General features: G+C 48.5%; 1 protein-coding gene across 1 annotated transcript in view; it reads left to right on the top strand.

The window, feature by feature from the left end:
• PLA1A (phospholipase A1 member A) overlaps positions 1-19,963 on the top strand; it is a 95,397-nt gene extending 75,434 nt beyond the window's left edge. The window contains exons 10-11 of the mRNA XM_063956869.1: positions 1,879-2,040; positions 12,485-19,963. Of these exons, the coding sequence (XP_063812939.1) occupies positions 1,879-2,040; positions 12,485-12,581 (259 nt within the window). The 3' untranslated portion in view covers positions 12,582-19,963. The remainder of the gene's footprint in view (positions 1-1,878; positions 2,041-12,484) is intronic.
• The last annotated feature ends 375 nt before the right edge of the window (positions 19,964-20,338 follow it).

Genomic DNA, 20,338 nt, shown 5'->3' with positions numbered 1-20,338 from the left:
CTCTTTCTCCTACTAGCCTTGCGCTCTCCCATCTTTCTCCTACTAGCCTTGTGCTCTCCTCTCTTTCTCCTACTAGCCTTGTGCTCTCCTCTCTTTCTCCTACTAGCATTGTGCTCTCCTCTCTTTCTCCTACTAGCCTTGCGCTCTCCCATCTTTCTCCTACTAGCCTTGCGCTCTCCTCTCTTTCTCCTACTAGCCTTGTGCTCTCCTCTCTTTCTCCTACTAGCATTGTGCTCTCCTCTCTTTCTCCTACTAGCCTTGCGCTCTCCCATCTTTCTCCTACTAGCCTTGTGCTCTCCTCTCTTTCTCCTACTAGCATTGTGCTCTCCTCTCTTTCTCCTACTAGCATTGTGCTCTCCTCTCTTTCTCCTACTAGCATTGTGCTCTCCTCTCTTTCTCCTACTAGCATTGTGCTCTCCTCTCTTTCTCCTACTAGCCTTGCGCTCTCCCATCTTTCTCCTACTAGCCTTGCGCTCTCCTTTCTTTCTCCTTCTAGCCTTGCGCCCTCCTTTCTTTCTCCTACTAACTTTGAACTCTCCGCTCTTTCTCCTACTATTCTTGCGCTCTTCTCTCTTTCTCCTACTAGCATTGCGCTCTCCTCTCTTTCTCCTACTATCATTGCGCTCTTCTCTCTTTCTCCTACTATTCTTGCGCTCTTCTCTGTTTCTCCTACTAGCCTTGCGCTCTTCTCTCTTTCTCCAACTAGCATTGCGCTCTCCTCTCTTTCTCCTACTAGCATTGCGCTCTTCTCTCTTTCTCCTACTAGCATTGCGCTCTTCTCTCTTTCTCCTACTATTCTTGCGCTCTTCTCTGTTTCTCCTACTAGCCTTGCGCTCTTCTCTCTTTCTCCTACTAGCATTGCGCTCTCCTCTCTTTCTCCTACTAGCATTTCGCTCTCCTCTCTTTCTCCTACTAGCATTGCGCTCTCCTCTCTTTCTCCTACTAGCATTGCGCTCTCCTCTCTTTCTCCTACTAGCATTGCGCTCTTCTCTCTTTCTCCTACTAGCATTGCGCTCTCCTCTCTTTCTCCTACTAGCATTGCGCTCTCCTCTCTTTCTCCTACTAGCATTGCGCTCTCCTCTCTTTCTCCTACTAGCATTGCGCTCTTCTCTCTTTCTCCTACTAGCATTGCGCTCTTCTCTCTTTCTCCTACTATTCTTGCGCTCTTCTCTGTTTCTCCTACTAGCCTTGCGCTCTCCTCTCTTTCTCCTACTAGCCTTGTGCTCTCCTCTCTTTCTTCTATTAGCCTTGTGCTCTTCTCTCTTTCTCCTACTAGCATTGTGCTCGCCTCCCTTTCTCCTACTAGCATTGTGCTCTTCTCTCTTTCTCCCACTAGCCTTGCACGCCTCCCTTTCTCCTACTAACCTTGTGCTCTTCTCACTTTCTCCTACTACCCTTGTGCTCTTCTCTCTTTCTCCTCCTATTCTTGTGCTCTTCTCTCTTTCTCCTACTAGCCTTGCACTCCTCTTTCTCCTACTACCCTTGTGCTCTTCTCTTTCTCCTATTATTCTTGCGCTCTTCTCTCTTTCTCCTACTAGCCTTGCACTCCTCTTTCTCCTACTAGCCTTGCACTCCTCTTTCTCCTACTAGCCTTGCACTCTTCTCTCTTTCTAATGTTTCCCCTCACAGTGGTGAAGGGTCAGACCCACAGAATTCTTACTGTCATGCCTAAATTGGAACAGCTGGGAAGTATGTCTGTCAGTTTGGACAACTGTACCATGGCAAGTGTGTCACACATGGTGACAGCGATCTGCAGCATGACCTGCCCCTGCTATACATTGGCGCAACTTATTAGGCATTCTCTTGCAGTTGTTTATCTTGTTATCATGTTACTCTGACATTCTTGTATTAACCATCCTTCAACTGTTTTCCTTCCAGTCCCAAGCAGACCATGGGAAGCCGCAGGCTGGTTGCCCACAGGGACTCTCTGTGTCATGTAAAATCTGTTGCTATTAAAGTATCCAGCACAATTTCTAGACTTTGGAGGAGAGCGCCAGAATTCACAGGGAAGCTTTGCATAGGTCAACTACCCATGAACAGGTAGGAAGTCATATGTGATGTCATCATGATTAAGGGGCTCATTCCGAGTCACATATAAAGTGGACGCACTTGCGGCACTTGCTTGGGAATAGATGCGGATTTCTGCCTGTATTTATCATGTCCACCACACATATTATTATTATTATCCTTTATTTATATGGTGCCACAAGGGTTCCGCAGCGCCCAATTACAGAGTACATAAACAAATAATCAAAACAGGAAAACGGCAACTTACAGGTGAAGACAATATAGGACAAGTACAGGGTAACTAAGCATAACTACATCAGTAGACAACACTGAGATAAGTATCAGGTGGCAGAAGACTGCTGGATGTGGTACAGCTGAATATTATTAAAGTAAGAAAGGATAAGCACATGAGGGAAGAGGGCCCTGCTCGTGAGAGCTTACATTCTAAAAGGGAGGGGTAGACAGACAGGGGTGACACAGATGGGGTACATAGAGAGCGTAGAACAGAGGGTTAGGATGAGATGTGGCTGGGTTTGGTGAAGAAGTAGGTCTTAAAAGCCCGTTTGAAGTTTTGTAGAGAGGTGGAGAGTCTGAGGGGGAGAGGTAGGGAATTCCAGAGAAGTGGTGCAGCACGTGAAAAATCTTGGGAGGTAGGAGTGGGAGGAAGTGATCAGTAGGCAGGAGAGTTGGCGTGCATTAGAGTGAAGAGGACGGGTGGGAGTGTAAAGGGAGATAAAGTCAGAGATGTAGATGGGAGAGGAGTGGGTGAGGGCTTTTTAAGTGAGTGTGAGAAGCTTGAAATGGATTCTGAAGGGAAGGGGAGCCAGTGAAGGTCTAGTAAGAGAGGAGAGGTGGACATAGGGGGTCATTCCGAGTTGATCGCTCGCTAGCTAGTTTTAGCAGCCATGCAAATGCTATGCCGCCGCCCACTGGGGAGTGTATTTTAGCTTAGCAGAAGTGCGAATGCCTGTGCAGCCGAGCTCTGCAAAAACAGTTTGTGCAGTTTCTGAGTAGCTCTGAACCTACTCAGCGCTTGCGATCACTTCAGCCTATTCGAGTCCGGATTTGACGTCATACACCCACCCAGCGATTGCCCAGCCACACCTGCCTTTTTTCAGACATGCCTACATTTTTGGAAACACTCCCTGAAAACGATCAGTTGACACCCAGAAACGCCCCCTTCCTGTCAATCTTCTTCCGGTCGTCAGAGCGACTGAAAACTTCGCTACAACCTGTGCACAATCACAACGGGTTTTGTACCCGTACGACGCGCGTGCACATTGCGGGCAATACACATGCGCAGAAATGCCGATTTTTAGCCTGATCGCTGTGCTGTGAACAACGGCAGCTAGCGATCAACTCGGAAATGACCCCCATAGTGCATTTGGTGAGGAAGATGATCCGGGCAGCAGCATTGAGGATAGATTGGAGTGGAGAGAGGTATTTGTCAGGAATACCAGTCAGGAGGAGATTACAGTAGTCCAGTCTGGAGATGACCAGTGAGTGGATAAGAGTCTAAGGGGAACATGTACTAAGCAGTGATAAAAGTAGACCAGTGAGCCAGTGGAGAAGTTGCCCATGGCAACCAATCAGCACTGACGTAACATTTATAATTTGCATACTATAAAAGTATACAGAGCAGCTGATTGGTTGCCATGGCCAACTTCTCTAGTGGCTCACTTCTCCACTTTTATCACTGCTTAGTACTGTTAGGTTCCTGGTGCTCAGAACAAGGGAGATGTTCATGAAGTGAGTCCAGAGCACCAGGACGTAACGCTGGGAAAGGGGAATGGAAAGGGAATAGCCCCTGGCGCCCTAACTCTGTTGTCTCACCCGTGCTATCGGAAATCCCTTGCGAGACTATGGTTTCTTGAGCCCTTGGCAGCCACGTTTGAAGGGCGGATTATGTCTGCCCAACTCCGGTGCCCCCCGGTCTTAATGAGAGACAAAGGGAAATCCGAGGCAGAATGATAACAAGAGGACCTCTAACTAAGCAAACAGGCCAGGGGCTACAAGCTAACTAAAAACCTAAAGTATGTGCGGAGAAACCGCCAAAGGAAAAGAACAACAAAGGAAATGCTGATCACACGCCGACACAATACCTTTGTGTACCGGCGGTGACAGCACAAGCAGAACCCTCTGCAAAACACCAGGGACAGAAACAATAATGGAATACAGCGGCCTAGGCCAACGGACGCGGGAGAGCCGCTACTCACGGAACCGGTACGAATACTGGCAAACGGACAGGAACTTCTAATGCTGCCGACACTGACTCTCAGAACTGGAGGACAGGCAGAATCCCAAACGACAGACCGGTGGACACCAGGAAGCCAGAAGACTTGACCAGGGACAGGCAAAGCCACTGGAACTCAGGGCAGGAACGCCTCACAGCAGGACACGGGATCAGACACAGGAATCGACACAGGGACTGACACAGGAATCAACACAGGGACTGACAGGAACCAGCTCAAACTTCAAGCAGACTGCAAACCAAGGAATATCACCAGCATCTGTGAATTGCAAACAGCCAGCATATAACAGAGAGGCCTAATTAATAATCCCATGCAGCTGCCCTGTTGCATGACTCTAAACTGACAAGAGGCAATTAGCAGCCAGGTGAGGCTGAACACATGGGAACAAGCTGCAATTACACAGACTCACCAGCGGCAGCAGACAAGAGTATTCTAAAACAGAGCAACGGGAAATCCTGGCATGCAAGACAACTTTATAAACATAAAATAGTAATGAACCACTACCTGTGGTTCATAACAGTATCCCCTCCTTAAGGGTGTGCTCCGAGCACCCCATGACACCCACGGGGAACATAAACAGCAGTATAACATGAAACACAGAACAAAACTGCAAAACAGGAATGAGCCACAGCCGTGGCTCATAACATTACCCCCCCCTTGAGGAGGGGTCAAAAGACCCCAAAATTCAGACTATCCAGAACAAGGGATACAAAAAAAAAAAACCTGACACACTGGTCTAACAGACAAGAAAACAAAAAACAAGCTGTAGCAACAACTTGTAACAGTGCCCTCCCCTTGATGGTGGCCACTGGACACAAGACAAGGGGGGGAAAAAATCCTTTTTTTTTTTTTTTTATCAAGGCAAGAGTCAAAAATTACTTCTTTTTCTTCTTCTTCTTTTTACAAAGCTCTTTAGGTCTGACCAAGGTAATTCCCCAAACATTGTCTGAACTGATGGTACCACCCAGCAAGGCTGCGTTCAAATCAGAGACAGGTTTCTTACCCTTGGGAGCTGAACTTTCTGGTAAAGTACTATTATTAGAAGAAGAAGTCAAAAAAGCACATCCTGCAGTCAAAACAACGGGCTGGGACTCTTGTGCCGAGTTTACAGTATTTGGTGGACTCTCAGCAGACAAGACGGGTGACTTAGAGGAACCTGAACCAATTTCTTTGGAACCGTATCTTTTAACAATTGCATCACAGAATGCTAGGGGATCCTGAAGAATGGGATCTTCAGCTTTCATTAGACTGGTCGCCCACTCAGAAGGCTCTCCTCTAAAAGAATAAATCAGATAGAGCCCAAGGTTTTCTGAAGTGATGCCCAGAAATGGTCTAGACAACATAATAGTGTAATAGTGTTTGAAAAGCGCCAGAAATTGGGCGAAGTCCCCATCAAAGGTTATGGATGTTGAGATATCAGAGTCAGGATCTGTTTCCTTCTCATCTGACTGACTGGAGTGCTTTGCTTACTCGAGGCTGAGACTCTCTGAACCCCACCCGGGGCTGAGACTTTCTGAACCCCACCCGGGGCAGTGACTTTCTGAACCCCACCCGGGGCAGTGACTTTCTGAACCCCACCCGGGGCAGTGACTTTCTGAACCCCACCCGGGGCAGTGACTTTCTGAACCCCACCCGGGGCAGTGGCCTCCGGGAACCCCGCTGGGGCAGTGGCCTCCGGGAACCCCGCTGGGGCAGTGGCCTCCGGGAACCCCGCTGGGGCAGTGGCCTCTGAGAACCCCACTGGGGCAGTGGCCTCCGAGAACCCCGCTGGGGCAGTGGCCTCCGGGAACCCCGCTGGGGCCAGCACCTCGGATTCTTTTACTGGGACCGGGCCGTTGGCCTCCCTGACTGGGATCGGGCCATCGGCCTCCCTCTCTGAGTCGATAATTATCGAAAGTTCTCCCGGGACTATGACTTCCGGGACTTTTGCTGAAGCAATAACGTTCAGATCCTCCACTAATGCTATTCTTCTTAAGTTCTTTCCTGGGGAAGCGACTTCTAGACCCTTCTTTGGGGCTGCGTCTCTCGAGACCCCACTTGGGGATATTACTTCAAAGATCCCTTCTGGGGTTTTGCTTCTCGAGTTCCCCTCAAGAACTATGGTTTTAGAGACCCTTTCTAGGGTTGCGCTTTTCAAGTCCCTACCTGGGGTAACAGCTTCTGAGACCCCTTCCGGTATGGACACCTGAACTATAATATTTGATGTCCCTCTATAAGCTAGGGCATCGTGTACCGCTCCAGCACTCTGGGCATCGGGTACCGCTCCAGCACTCTGGTCATCGGGTACCGCTCCAGCACTCTGGGCATCGGGTACCGCTCCAGCACTCTGGGCATCGGGTACCGCTCCAGCACTCTGGGCATCGGGCACCGCTCCAGGACCCTGGGCTACGGGCACCACTCCAGGACCCTGGGCTACGGGCACCACTCCAGGACCCTGGGCTACGGGCACCACTCCAGGACCCTGGGCTACGGGCACCACTCCAGGACCCTGGGCTACGGGCACCACTCCAGGACCCTGGGCTACGGGCACCACTCCAGGACCCTGGGCTACGGGCACCACTCCAGGACCCTGGGCTACGGGCACCACTCCAGGACCCTGGGCATCGGGCACCACTCCAGGACCCTGGGCATCGGGCACCACTCCAGGAACCTGGGCATCGGGCACCACTCCAGGAACCTGGGCATCGGGCACCACTCCAGGGACTTGCAACTCCGCTTCCACAGGAACCTCAAGAGAGGAGAGAAACATTCTCTTTTGATTCCTGAATCTATAATGGGGCTCCCTTGCCCAAGGACCCCAATTATAGGACAGAGAGCTTTTTTGTGTGGGTTGTGTGACAAGTACCTCTGCCACAGTAGAGACAGGAGTAGGTCTTGTATCATGACTCAACTTGGCCAGAGGGCAAGACTCGTCACCACACTTTGGCTTGCGCAACTCACAGGTCTGCAGATAATGGCCTAAACCCCCACAATATAGGCATAAGTTTAAGTTTCTGTGACGCAGACGCTCCTCTTCTGAGAGCCTGGGCCGCAGAAAACTTTTAAACCTTTTCTCTTCAATTAAACCAGAGGATTCTCTTGTCACCATACTGTGAACAAGAGTCTCTTTAGAGATAGATGTACTCTCAACGACTTCTGGCAAAATGAGCAAGATTTTAGTCAGAAGGTTTTGCAGTTGCTTTAGGGATTGCTGCAAAACTTCTAGTCGCTCTGGTCTCAAAGCACTGAATACAGAGTTCAGGGCTGCGAGAGATGCCTGCAGGGCTTGCATAGTAGACATAGGAGGATTTAAAACTAGACAAGACAAGACAAGACAAGGCAAGACAAGGCAAGGCAAGACAAGGCAAGACAAGACAAGGCAAGACTAAATTTTGCTAAACAAAACAAGACTTTTTTATTATTATTTTTTTAAACACCGGACTGGATTCTAAACACCGGACTGGATTCTAAACACCGGACTGGATTCTAAACACCGGACTGGATTCTGCACACTGAATTCTAGACAGGACTGGATTCTAGACTAGACACTGGACTGGGCCAAAAAAGAAAAAAAAGTTTTATTTCTTTTTTGTGGTATGGCTGGTGATAATGTTAGGTTCCTGGTGCTCAGAACAAGGGAGATGTTCATGAAGTGAGTCCAGAGCACCAGGACGTAATGCTGGGAAAGGGGAATGGAAAGGGAATAGCCCCTGGCGCCCTAACTCTGTTGTCTCACCCGTGCTATCGGAAATCCCTTGCGAGACTATGGTTTCTTGAGCCCTTGGCAGCCACGTTTGAAGGGCGGATTATGTCTGCCCAACTCCGGTGCCCCCCGGTCTTAATGAGAGACAAAGGGAAATCCGAGGCAGAATGATAACAAGAGGACCTCTAACTAAGCAAACAGGCCAGGGGCTACAAGCTAACTAAAAACCTAAAGTATGTGCGGAGAAACCGCCAAAGGAAAAGAACAACAAAGGAAATGCTGATCACACGCCGACACAATACCTTTGTGTACCGGCGGTGACAGCACAAGCAGAACCCTCTGCAAAACACCAGGGACAGAAACAATAATGGAATACAGCGGCCTAGGCCAACGGACGCGGGAGAGCCGCTACTCACGGAACCGGTACGAATACTGGCAAACGGACAGGAACTTCTAATGCTGCCGACACTGACTCTCAGAACTGGAGGACAGGCAGAATCCCAAACGACAGACCGGTGGACACCAGGAAGCCAGAAGACTTGACCAGGGACAGGCAAAGCCACTGGAACTCAGGGCAGGAACGCCTCACAGCAGGACACGGGATCAGACACAGGAATCGACACAGGGACTGACAGGAACCAGCTCAAACTTCAAGCAGACTGCAAACCAAGGAATATCACCAGCATCTGTGAATTGCAAACAGCCAGCATATAACAGAGAGGCCTAATTAATAATCCCATGCAGCTGCCCTGTTGCATGACTCTAAACTGACAAGAGGCAATTAGCAGCCAGGTGAGGCTGAACACATGGGAACAAGCTGCAATTACACAGACTCACCAGCGGCAGCAGACAAGTGTATTCTAAAACAGAGCAACGGGAAATCCTGGCATGCAAGACAACTTTATAAACATAAAATAGGAATGAACCACTACCTGTGGTTCATAACAGTATCCCCTCCTTAAGGGTGAGCTCCGAGCACCCCATGACACCCACGGGGAATATAAACAGAAGTATAACATGAAATACAGAACAAAACTGCAAAACAGGAATGAGCCACAGCCGTGGCTCATAACAAGTACATGTATCCCTTAGCAGCATCCTGGGTGAGAAAGGGTCTGATCCTGGAGATGTTTCTGAGATGGAAACGGCAGGTTTGTGAGAGGTGCTGAATGTGTGGTGTGAAGGAGGGAGAGGAGTCAAGGATTACTCCAAGACAGCGCACTTGGGGGCTAGAGGAGACAGTAGTGCCATCAATAGATAATGAGATTGTAGGAGGTGAGGTTATGCGGGAGGGAAGATGATCAGCTCGGTCTTAGACATGCTAGGTGTAAGAAAGCGCTGGGACATCCAGGAAGAGGTAGCAGAGAGACAGTTGGAGATACGAGTGAGGAGAGCGGGGAAGAGGTCTGGAGAGGAAAGATAGATTTGAGTATCATCAGCATAGAGATGATATTGGAAATCAAAAGAACTAATGAGCTTACCTAGGGCAGGATGTATTAAGATACATCGCCGTCCATCGCAGCGATGTTGATCGCACATATACTAACAAGGCGGTGACGGAGGCCCCCCACGATACCTGTGAGGTGGTGTGCGGGTGGTCTCCGTCACCTCCCTGGGCTCTCCACACTCCCCCCACGCTGGGAAGCAGCAGCAGGCTGTCCCCATCGCTTCCTCCTCCTCCCTGCAGCCGGAAGGACCTCTGGCTGCGTTGCTAGGGGGAGGAGTAGTTTACCTTCCAGGTCCAGGATTCCTGGAGGAAGGTATGCCGGGGGGGAGGGGGGTCAGCGTCTGCGGATGGGGGCGGCGGAGGGAGGCGGTGGGTTGCAGCGGCCAGTGATAAGCCCATAGGCTTCTATAGAGTATCGCCATCCAAAGATGGCGATACCCTGGGCGGTGAAAACCCAGCGGCCAGGTCTTAGTACATTTGAAAATGCTGTTAAAATCCCGAAAACGGGGGTTTTACCGCATTTTTCCCTTAGTACATCCCGCCCCTAGTGAGGACGTATAGAGAGAGAAAAGAAGAGGACCAAGGACAGAACCTTGGGGGACACCTACAGTTAGTGGAAGTGAGGGGGAGGTGGAGTCGTGAGAGGAGACAGAGAATGAACGGTCAGAAAGGTAGGAGGACAGCCAAGAAAGGGCAGTGTCACGCAGACCAATGGAGTGAAGGATTTGCAGTGGGAGAGGGTGGTCCACAGTGTCAAAAGCAGCAGAGAGATCAAGTAGAATAAGTAGAGAGTAGTTGCCCTTGGGTTTGGCAGATAGGAGGTCATTGCATACTTTTGTAAGGGCAGTTTCAGTGGAGTGGAGAGGACGGAAGCCAGACTGGAATGGGTCAAGCAGTGAGTGTGATGAAAGAAAGGAAGTAAGGCGGTTGTAGACAATACGCTCAAGGAGTTTGGAGGCAAAAGGGAGGAGAGAGATGGGCCGGTAGTTGGAGAGAGTGTTTGGATCAAGGGTAGGTTTTTTAAGAATAGGAGAGATGAGTGCATGCTTGAAGGCAGAGGGGACAGTGCCTGATGAGAGGGAGAGACTGAGAAGGTGGGAAATTTGGGAACAGGCAGAAGGAGAGAGGTAGTGGAGGAGGCAGGAGGGGATAGGGTCAAGAGGGGAGGTAGTAAGGGGAGAGGAACGGATGAGGGCCATGACTTCTTCACCATATACATGGGAGAAAGATGTCAGAGTAGGTGCGAGGGATGGAGAGGGTTGGTAAGGGATGGGAGAGAGCTGGTTACTGATGGTCTGGTGTGATGTGATGTCCTGACATATGGAGTCAATTTTGGATGTGAAGTAAGTGGCAAAGTCAAGAGCAGAGATTGAGGAGGGGAGACGAGGTGGAGGTGGGCAGAGGAGAAAGTTGAGAGTGGCAACATAATGGGTATACCCCACTGGTGGAGTGTCAAGTGACTTCTATAATCCATGAATACCCTGTAGGGCCACAGAGAGGCATTTCTATGTCCGTCTACTCTCCCCCTCAATGAGATCTTCTCTGACCTCTTCACGAGCCCCCCCTGCACCGCATCGATAATGCGGCAGCCGCACAGCGAGTCCTCCGCGCTGGCTCATCAAGTGACGGGACATAAGAGGAGGGATTACCTGAGGGGTGTATTCGCCATTGTCCCGGGAATCGATGCTGAAATTGATTTTGCGGCACTACATTAGCACTGGAACTAGAGATGAGGCGCACCTCCTCTCCTCCCGGCACATTGGCCCCGGCTCCCCAGCAATTCCTGACTTCAGCTCTGCTATAATGAGGTCACAGCACCGCTGCTATCAAACAAGCCCTGCCCACTAGGAGGGAAAAAAACACTGCCTAGCGTAAGTCGCCAACGGGGGTGAGGCTTGTTGTGCTCGCCACCCCCCTCCCCCAGCCGGGATCCCTGCTGAGGTATGCTGACTGGCGGTCTCCTGACCGCCGGTCACGCACACCACACCCCCGCAGGACAGACAGTATGGGGGGGCTCAGAGTCAGCAAAAGGAACATACTGGCAGGGCGGGTGACGTGCACATTGGAGAATATCCAGGTGGGGAATTAAATAACTTACGCGGGGGATGGAGGGGGGGGGGGGTAATCAGGAACTTGAGATGATAAATAGTAGAATGAAACATACTGACTCGGGGAACAGTAAAGAGCACATAGACATGGAGGAGCACAATACAGAACCGGGAACTGAAGGTGGCACAATAAAGACCATATAGAGGGTGAGGGGAGAACCACAATACAGAACATACTGTAGAGGGGCACATAAGGACAGGCAAGCCCATACAGATATATAGAGGCACATATAGCATACCCTCCAACTGTACCTTTTTGGCCGGGACAGTACTGTTTTTGTATGGTCTGTACCGGCCAAAAAGGGCTTTGTACCGATTTTTGACTCACCAAATTTCCATTTCCAAAGTGTAGGATATGCGGCATGGCCACACCCCTTTACCCATGACCACGCCCCTTTTCCTAGTTTGTATTGGTTTCTGAATATAAAATGTTGGAGGGTATGCATATGGCCGCACCTCCCATGATTGGGCCATGACCTGTGCATTTCCCAGACCCAGACAAGCTCTCTACGGCCCTGGCTCTCAGACGGGAAGACAGGTGGGTGGGACAGGGGTTGAATGGCTATGTTCCCTTGATGTTTTTCGGCTATTTTTAGCTTTGTGAGGCCAGGACGGGGATTCACTATGAATCGCATCATCACAGCCCCGCCCACTGCGCGGTCTGCCAGAAGATGCAGGGAGTATTTACCACTGTTATCAGAACATGCCTCATGGCGACACACACACACATAAACATACACAGACACACAGACATATACACACCGACGCACCCACATACATGTCACTCAGCAGCCAACTAAAGTGCCGTTCTGTTTTTAGAGCACTTTTTAAATGTTGGTGGAAATCGGAGTACCCAGAGAAAACCCACTCAAACATAAGAGAACATATACACTCCACACAGATAGAACCCTGGTTGGACTCAAACACATGATCCCAGCGCTGTGACCTGATCGCCCTACTGACCAGTTTTCCCTTGTGTTTTCTACAGACGCAATATGATCTGTTTGCCTGATGTCTTAGCGTTCTCGGACCACAGCAGCCAGACCCACCCTTTACCGGACGCAATGCAAGACGTCTGTCAATAGTCTGAGAAGTCTATCCATCGGAGTTACACCTATCTGCATATCGCCAGTCAGAAGGTCACATATATGGCTCTCCAGGCCAAGAGATTATTATTATTATTATTATTATCCTTTATTTATATGGCGCCGCAAGGGGTCCACAGCTCCTGACAGAGTACAAAACCAGAAACAGTGTGAACAAACCAAGACAAAGTGACTTACAAGACAGAACATTGCAGGACAGAACATTGCAGGACATGGACATTGCAGGACAGAACATTGCAGGACATGGACATTGCAGGATAGAACATTGCAGGACATGGACATTGCAGGATAGAACATTGCAGGACAGAACATTGTAGGACAACATTGCAGGACAGAACATTGCAGGACAGAACATTGCAGGACATGGACATTGCAGGACAGAACATTGCAGGACATGGACATTGCAGGATAGAACATTGCAGGATAGAACATTGCAGGACATGGACATTGCAGGACAGAACATTGCAGGATAGAACATTGCAGGACAGAACATTGCAGGACATGGACATTGCAGGACAGAATATTGCAGGATAGAACATTGCAGGACAGAACATTGCAGGATAGAACATTGCAGGACATGGACATTGCAGGACAGAACATTGCAGGACATGGACATTGCAGGATAGAACAGTGCAGGACAGAACATTGCAGGACAGAACATTGCAGGACAGAACATTGCAGGATAGAACATTGCAGGGCAGAACATTGCAGGACAGAACATTGCAGGATAGAACATTGCAGGGCAGAACATTGCAGGATAGAACATTGCAGGACATGGACATTGCAGGACAGAACATTGCAGGACATGGACACTGCAGGATAGAACATTGCAGGACATGGACATTGCAGGACAGAATATTGCAGGATAGAACATTGCAGGACAGAACATTGCAGGATAGAACATTGCAGGACATGAACATTGCAGAATAGAACATTGCAGGATAGAACATTGCAGGATAGAACAGTGCAGGACAGAACATTGCAGGACAGAACATTGCAGGACAGAACATTGCAGGATAGAACATTGCAGGATAGAACAGTGCAGGACAGAACAACATTGCAGGATAGAACATTGCAGGATAGAACATTGCAGGGCAGAACATTGCAGGATAGAACATTGCAGGACATGGACATTGCAGGACAGAACATTGCAGGACATGGACACTGCAGGATAGAACATTGCAGGACATGGACATTGCAGGACAGAATATTGCAGGATAGAACATTGCAGGACAGAACATTGCAGGATAGAACATTGCAGGACATGAACATTGCAGAATAGAACATTGCAGGACATGGAGACTGCAGGATAGAATATTGCAGGGCATGGACATTACAGGACAGAACATTGCAGGACATGGACACTGCAGGATAGAACATTGCAGGACATGGACATTGCAGGACAGAATATTGCAGGATAGAACATTGCAGGACAGAACATTGCAGGATAGAACATTGCAGGACATGAACATTGCAGAATAGAACATTGCAGGACATGGAGACTGCAGGATAGAATATTGCAGGGCATGGACATTACAGGACAGAACATTGCAGGACATGGACACTGCAGGATAGAACATTGCAGGACATGGACATTGCAGGACAGAATATTGCAGGATAGAACATTGCAGGACAGAACATTGCAGGATAGAACATTGCAGGACATGAACATTGCAGAATAGAACATTGCAGGACATGGACATTGCAGGACATGGAGACTGCAGGATAGAATATTGCAGGGCATGGACATTACAGGACAGAACATTGCAGGACATGGACATTGTAGGACAGAACATTGCAGGGCAGAACATTGCAGGACAGAACACTGCAGGACATGTACATTACAGGACAGAACATTGCAGGACATGGACATTGTAGGACAGAACATTGCAGGACATGGACATTGCAGGACAGAACACTGCAGGACATGTACATTGCAGGACAGAACATTGCAGGACATGGACATTGCAGGACAGAACATTGCAGGACATGGACATTGGACATGGACATTACACAAGACACTGCTAAAACTCTAATCCACGCTCTCATTATCTCCCGCATTGATTATTGCAATAGTATCCTAACTGGTCTTCCCAAAACGAGACTCTCACCACTACAATCCATTCTGAATGCAGCGGCGAGGCTTATCTTCCTCGCTAGACGTTCATCGTCTGCAGATCCACTCTGTCAGTCCCTCCATTGGTTACCTGTACTCTACCGCATTCAATATAAAATACTTTTACTCACACACAAGGCCATTAACCAAACTACACCATCATACATCTCCTCACTCATCTCATAATATCTCCCGACCCGACCTCTCCGCTCTGCACAAGATCTGCGTCTCTCATCCACACTCATTACTCGCTCCCATGAATGACTGCAGGACTTTCATCGGGCTGCACCAACACTGTGGAATGCCCTACCACGCACAATAAGACTCTCCTCTAGTCTCCAAACCTTCAAGCGTTCCCTGAAAACTCACCTCTTTAGGCAAGCGTATCAAATTCCAGAACCGCCCACATAACTTTCCTAAACCTTCCTATCAAATTGCATCCACTCTGTACAGTCCACACATATTCTCACATGTCTTCTCATTCTATGCAATAGATAGGCATATGTACACAAGGAAAGGTGCTATTTTCCTATAGATTGTAAGCTTGCGAACAGGGCCTTCCTACCTCTATGACTGTTATCACCCAGTTTGTTATTGTTATTGTTATTACAAATTGTAAAGCGTAATGGAATTTGCTGCGCTATATAAGAAACTGTTAATAAATAAATAATAATTGCAGGACAGAACATTGCAGGACATGGACAGTGCAGGACAGAACATTGCAGGGCAGAACATTGCAGGACATGGACATTACAGGACAGAACATTGCAGGGCAGAACATTGCAGGACATGGACAGTGCAGGACAGAACATTGCAGGGCAGAATATTGCAGGACATGAGCATTGCAGGACAGAACATTGCAGGGCAGAACATTGCAGGGCAGAACATTGCAGGACATGGACATTACAGGACAGAACATTGCAGGGCAGAACATTGCAGGACATGAGCATTGCAGGACAGAACATTGCAGGGCAGAACATTGCAGGACATGAGCATTGCAGGACAGAACATTGCAGGGCAGAACATTGCAGGACATGAGCATTGCAGGACAGAACATTGCAGGGCAGAACATTGCAGGACAGAACATTGCAGGACATGTACATTGCAGGACAGAACATTGCAGGACATGGACATTACAGGACAGAACATTGCAGGACATGGACAGTGCAGGACAGAACAGTGCAGGACAGACCATTGCAGGACATGGACATTGCAGGACAGAACATTGCAGGACATGGACATTACAGGACAGAACATTGCAGGACATGGACAGTGCAGGACAGAACAGTGCAGGACAGACCATTGCAGGGCAGAACATTGCAGGACATGGACATTGCAGGACATGGACAGTGCAGGACAGAACAGAACAGTGCAGGACAGAACATTGCAGGACATGGATATTGCAGGACAGAACATTGCAGGACAGACCATTGCAGGGCAGAACATTGCAGGACATGGACATTGCAGGACAGAACACTGCAGGACATGTACATTGCAGGACAGAACATTGCAGGACATGGACATTGCAGGACAGAACATTGCAGGACATGGACATTGGACATGGACATTACACAAGACACTGCTAAAACTCTAATCCACGCTCTCATTATCTCCCGCATTGATTATTGCAATAGTATCCTAACTGGTCTTCCCAAAACGAGACTCTCACCACTACAATCCATTCTGAATGCAGCGGCGAGGCTTATCTTCCTCGCTAGACGTTCATCGTCTGCAGATCCACTCTGTCAGTCCCTCCATTGGTTACCTGTACTCTACCGCATTCAATATAAAATACTTTTACTCACACACAAGGCCATTAACCAAACTACACCATCATACATCTCCTCACTCATCTCATAATATCTCCCGACCCGACCTCTCCGCTCTGCACAAGATCTGCGTCTCTCATCCACACTCATTACTCGCTCCCATGAATGACTGCAGGACTTTCATCGGGCTGCACCCACTCTGTGGAATGCCCTACCACGCACAATAAGACTCTCCTCTAGTCTCCAAACCTTCAAGCGTTCCCTGAAAACTCATCTCTTTAGGCAGCTTATCACATTCCAGAACCTCCCACATAACTTTCATAAACCTTCCTATCAAATTACATCCACTCTGTACAGTCCACACATATCCTCACATGTCTTCTCATTCTATGCAATAGATAGGCATATGTACACAAGGAAAGGTGCTATTTTCCTATAGATTGTAAGCTTGCGAACAGGGCCTTCCTACCTCTATGACTGTTATCACCCAGTTTGTTATTGTTATTGTTATTACAAATTGTAAAGCGTAATGGAATTTGCTGCGCTATATAAGAAACTGTTAATAAATAAATAATAATTGCAGGACAGAACATTGCAGGACATGGACAGTGCAGGACAGAACATTGCAGGACATGGACATTACAGGACAGAACATTGCAGGGCAGAACATTGCAGGACATGGACAGTGCAGGACAGAACATTGCAGGGCAGAATATTGCAGGACATGAGCATTGCAGGACAGAACATTGCAGGGCAGAACATTGCAGGGCAGAACATTGCAGGACATGGACATTACAGGACAGAACATTGCAGGGCAGAACATTGCAGGACATGAGCATTGCAGGACAGAACATTGCAGGGCAGAACATTGCAGGACATGAGCATTGCAGGACAGAACATTGCAGGGCAGAGCATTGCAGGACATGAGCATTGCAGGACAGAACATTGCAGGGCAGAACATTGCAGGACAGAACATTGCAGGACATGTACATTGCAGGACAGAACATTGCAGGACATGGACATTACAGGACAGAACATTGCAGGACATGGACAGTGCAGGACAGAACAGTGCAGGACAGACCATTGCAGGACATGGACATTGCAGGACAGAACATTGCAGGACATGGACATTACAGGACAGAACATTGCAGGACATGGACAGTGCAGGACAGAACAGTGCAGGACAGACCATTGCAGGGCAGAACATTGCAGGACATGGACATTGCAGGACATGGACAGTGCAGGACAGAACAGAACAGTGCAGGACAGAACATTGCAGGACATGGATATTGCAGGACAGAACATTGCAGGACAGACCATTGCAGGGCAGAACATTGCAGGACATGGACATTGCAGGACAGAACATTGCAGGACAGAACATTGCAGGACATTGCAGGACAGAACATTTCAGGACATGGTGTATAAACATTACTGCATCAGCAGTCATAGCAGCCACACATAAAGATCGACACCACAATGTGCGACAAACATGTACAGTAACTGGTTTTCTGGGACAGCTGCTCATACAGTGCATCAGCTCCTCTGTAACAGAACCAGGACGAAGCCTTAAAGTGTAACCAATAATAATGGCGCTTCCCCTCGCAGACTGCGCTAATAATTACTATGTACTAAGTGACCCGATCTTAGTAACGTTTAGAGAGAAAGAGTTCAGTTCATGTTTTCTGTCTCCTCTCCGGTAGAAGTCCAGAGAGGAGACGCCGCTGGCCGCTTTGGGGGGCGGGGCTGTCACATGGATAGCATCATTTAGCCACACCCCCTCCATCAGGTATGAGCCAATTCAGTTGGACTGTCAATGTCAGACGCAGCGGAGCTAAGATGCACTGCGCATGCCCAGCAAATGATTAGCGATGGCGGACGCAGTCAGGATTTATTCGCAAAGTGAGTGACAAGTAGTTAGTGTTTGGGGGCGGTAGTGGGGTGTGTCTGGATAAATACAGTCATATCAGGACCATTTTCTGGGCGTGGCCTAGTCAGCCACTGCAAATTCTGTTCACAGCTGGCCACGGCGTGTTAGGAGAGCCGCTCTGTATGAGACAGCATAGGGTGGCAGAGAGGTCCCACGGTCCAACCAATGGGCATGATCCTGATTTGGAAGTAAAGCAAAAAAAAAAGAAAAGCCAGTAACTGTGCATCTGGGTAACACCATGCTGCACTGCAGGTGGGGCAGATGTAACATGTGCAGAGAGAGTTAGATTTGGGTGAGGTCTGTTCAAACTGAAATCTAAATCACAGTGTAAGAATAAAGCTGTCTAACATGTGTGGGCTACATGCAAAAGCCGCCAGTATTTACCCTGCACAGAAAACATATAGATTTGCTCCTCTTGCGTTGCGACATGGTTTGTTCCAGACATACAGTTATTTGATTTTTGTGCTTTACTTATAAACATGAGTCAGGCCGAGTGTGCGCCCGTATTATGTGCGTGAGCGGCGGATGTGATAAGCCGGCAGTGGGGATCTCTGTGCGCAAGATGGCAGCTGAGGCATTAGCATATTTTCACAAGCCCACCACAACTGCGTGCACCTCTGGACCAGGCCCCCTGAGCATTCTGGCGTGATGTTTCGGAGACGTGCAGTGCGCGCTAATCCCGTACTTATGCCAGGCTTCACTATGGGGACACACGGTAAAATACACGATGTAGGAGTGATGGAGAAGCGAGTTACTTTGCCGCTGCCCGCCTCGCCTGGACGTCGCGTCTAACTGAATTTACTGTATTTGTATGTGACACGACCGTCTCTGAGGAGGAATCTGGGAAGACACCAATACACTATGGGGGTAATTCAGACCTGATCGCAGCAGCAAATTTGTTAGCAGTTGGGCAAAACCATGTGCACTGCAGGTGGGGCAGATGTAACATGTGCAGAGAGAGTTAGATTTGGGTGGGGTGTGTTCAAACTGAAATCTAAATTGCAGTGTAGAAATAAAGCAGCCAGTATTTACCCTGCACAGAAACAATATAACCCACCCAAATCTAACTCTCTCTGCACATGTTACATCTGCCCCACCTGCAGCGCACATGGTTTTGCCCAACTGCTAACAAATTTGTTGCTGCGATCAGGTCTGAATTACCCCCTATGACACATGTAGGAGGAACCGTCATCTTCTACCCACAGAGCACCCGGCCCCCTGACACGGCTGCACCAGGGGAAGACTTCCAGCCTGAAGTCTACTACAACTGCATACTATCTGAGACCCCCTATTGTATGTTATAGGATATAAGGAATAACGCCGATCTGTCGCACTCTGTGCAATCACAGCTCCCGGGACACTCACACGTTGCCTGTGGTTACAGCACCATCCATGGTCTGAGGTTTATACAGCATAAGATGATTATTATGTATTTATGTTATCTGCTATTATAATAACTACAGTCACATCTGCACATTATTCTACTATAGAACATTCATATTGTGCCTGCCACAGTTTACTAATAAATTCTTATTGCTTTATACCGAAACACTCAGACTGAGGAAATTTGCCTTTGTACTGTATACGGTTCCTGTGATATTCCCTTAATCAGCAGAATATAATCTCTGAATCGGGATTACACTATACCTATAGTCTGCTCATCTGTTCTTACTATTCCATCCCCTCACTCGCCTCCTCCCCACCCCTCCTATTCCAGTATTGCACCATAGGAGATAAAATTGACTTTTTTGATTGTGTGACTAAAGTGATGGATAAAGGTGGAGCCATGGATATAGCTTATCTAGACTTTAGTAAGGCTTTTGACACAGTTCCACATCGCAGACTGCTAAACAAACTTGAAAGTTTGGGATTGGATATTAGGATTATTGAATGGATAAGATCTTGGTTGAAGGATAGAAAACAG

This window comes from Pseudophryne corroboree, chromosome 2 (genome assembly GCF_028390025.1).
Source record: "Pseudophryne corroboree isolate aPseCor3 chromosome 2, aPseCor3.hap2, whole genome shotgun sequence".
Taxonomy (NCBI): domain Eukaryota; kingdom Metazoa; phylum Chordata; class Amphibia; order Anura; family Myobatrachidae; genus Pseudophryne; species Pseudophryne corroboree.
Note: the sequence above shows the minus strand (reverse complement) of the source record. Positions and strands in the feature narration are given on the sequence as shown.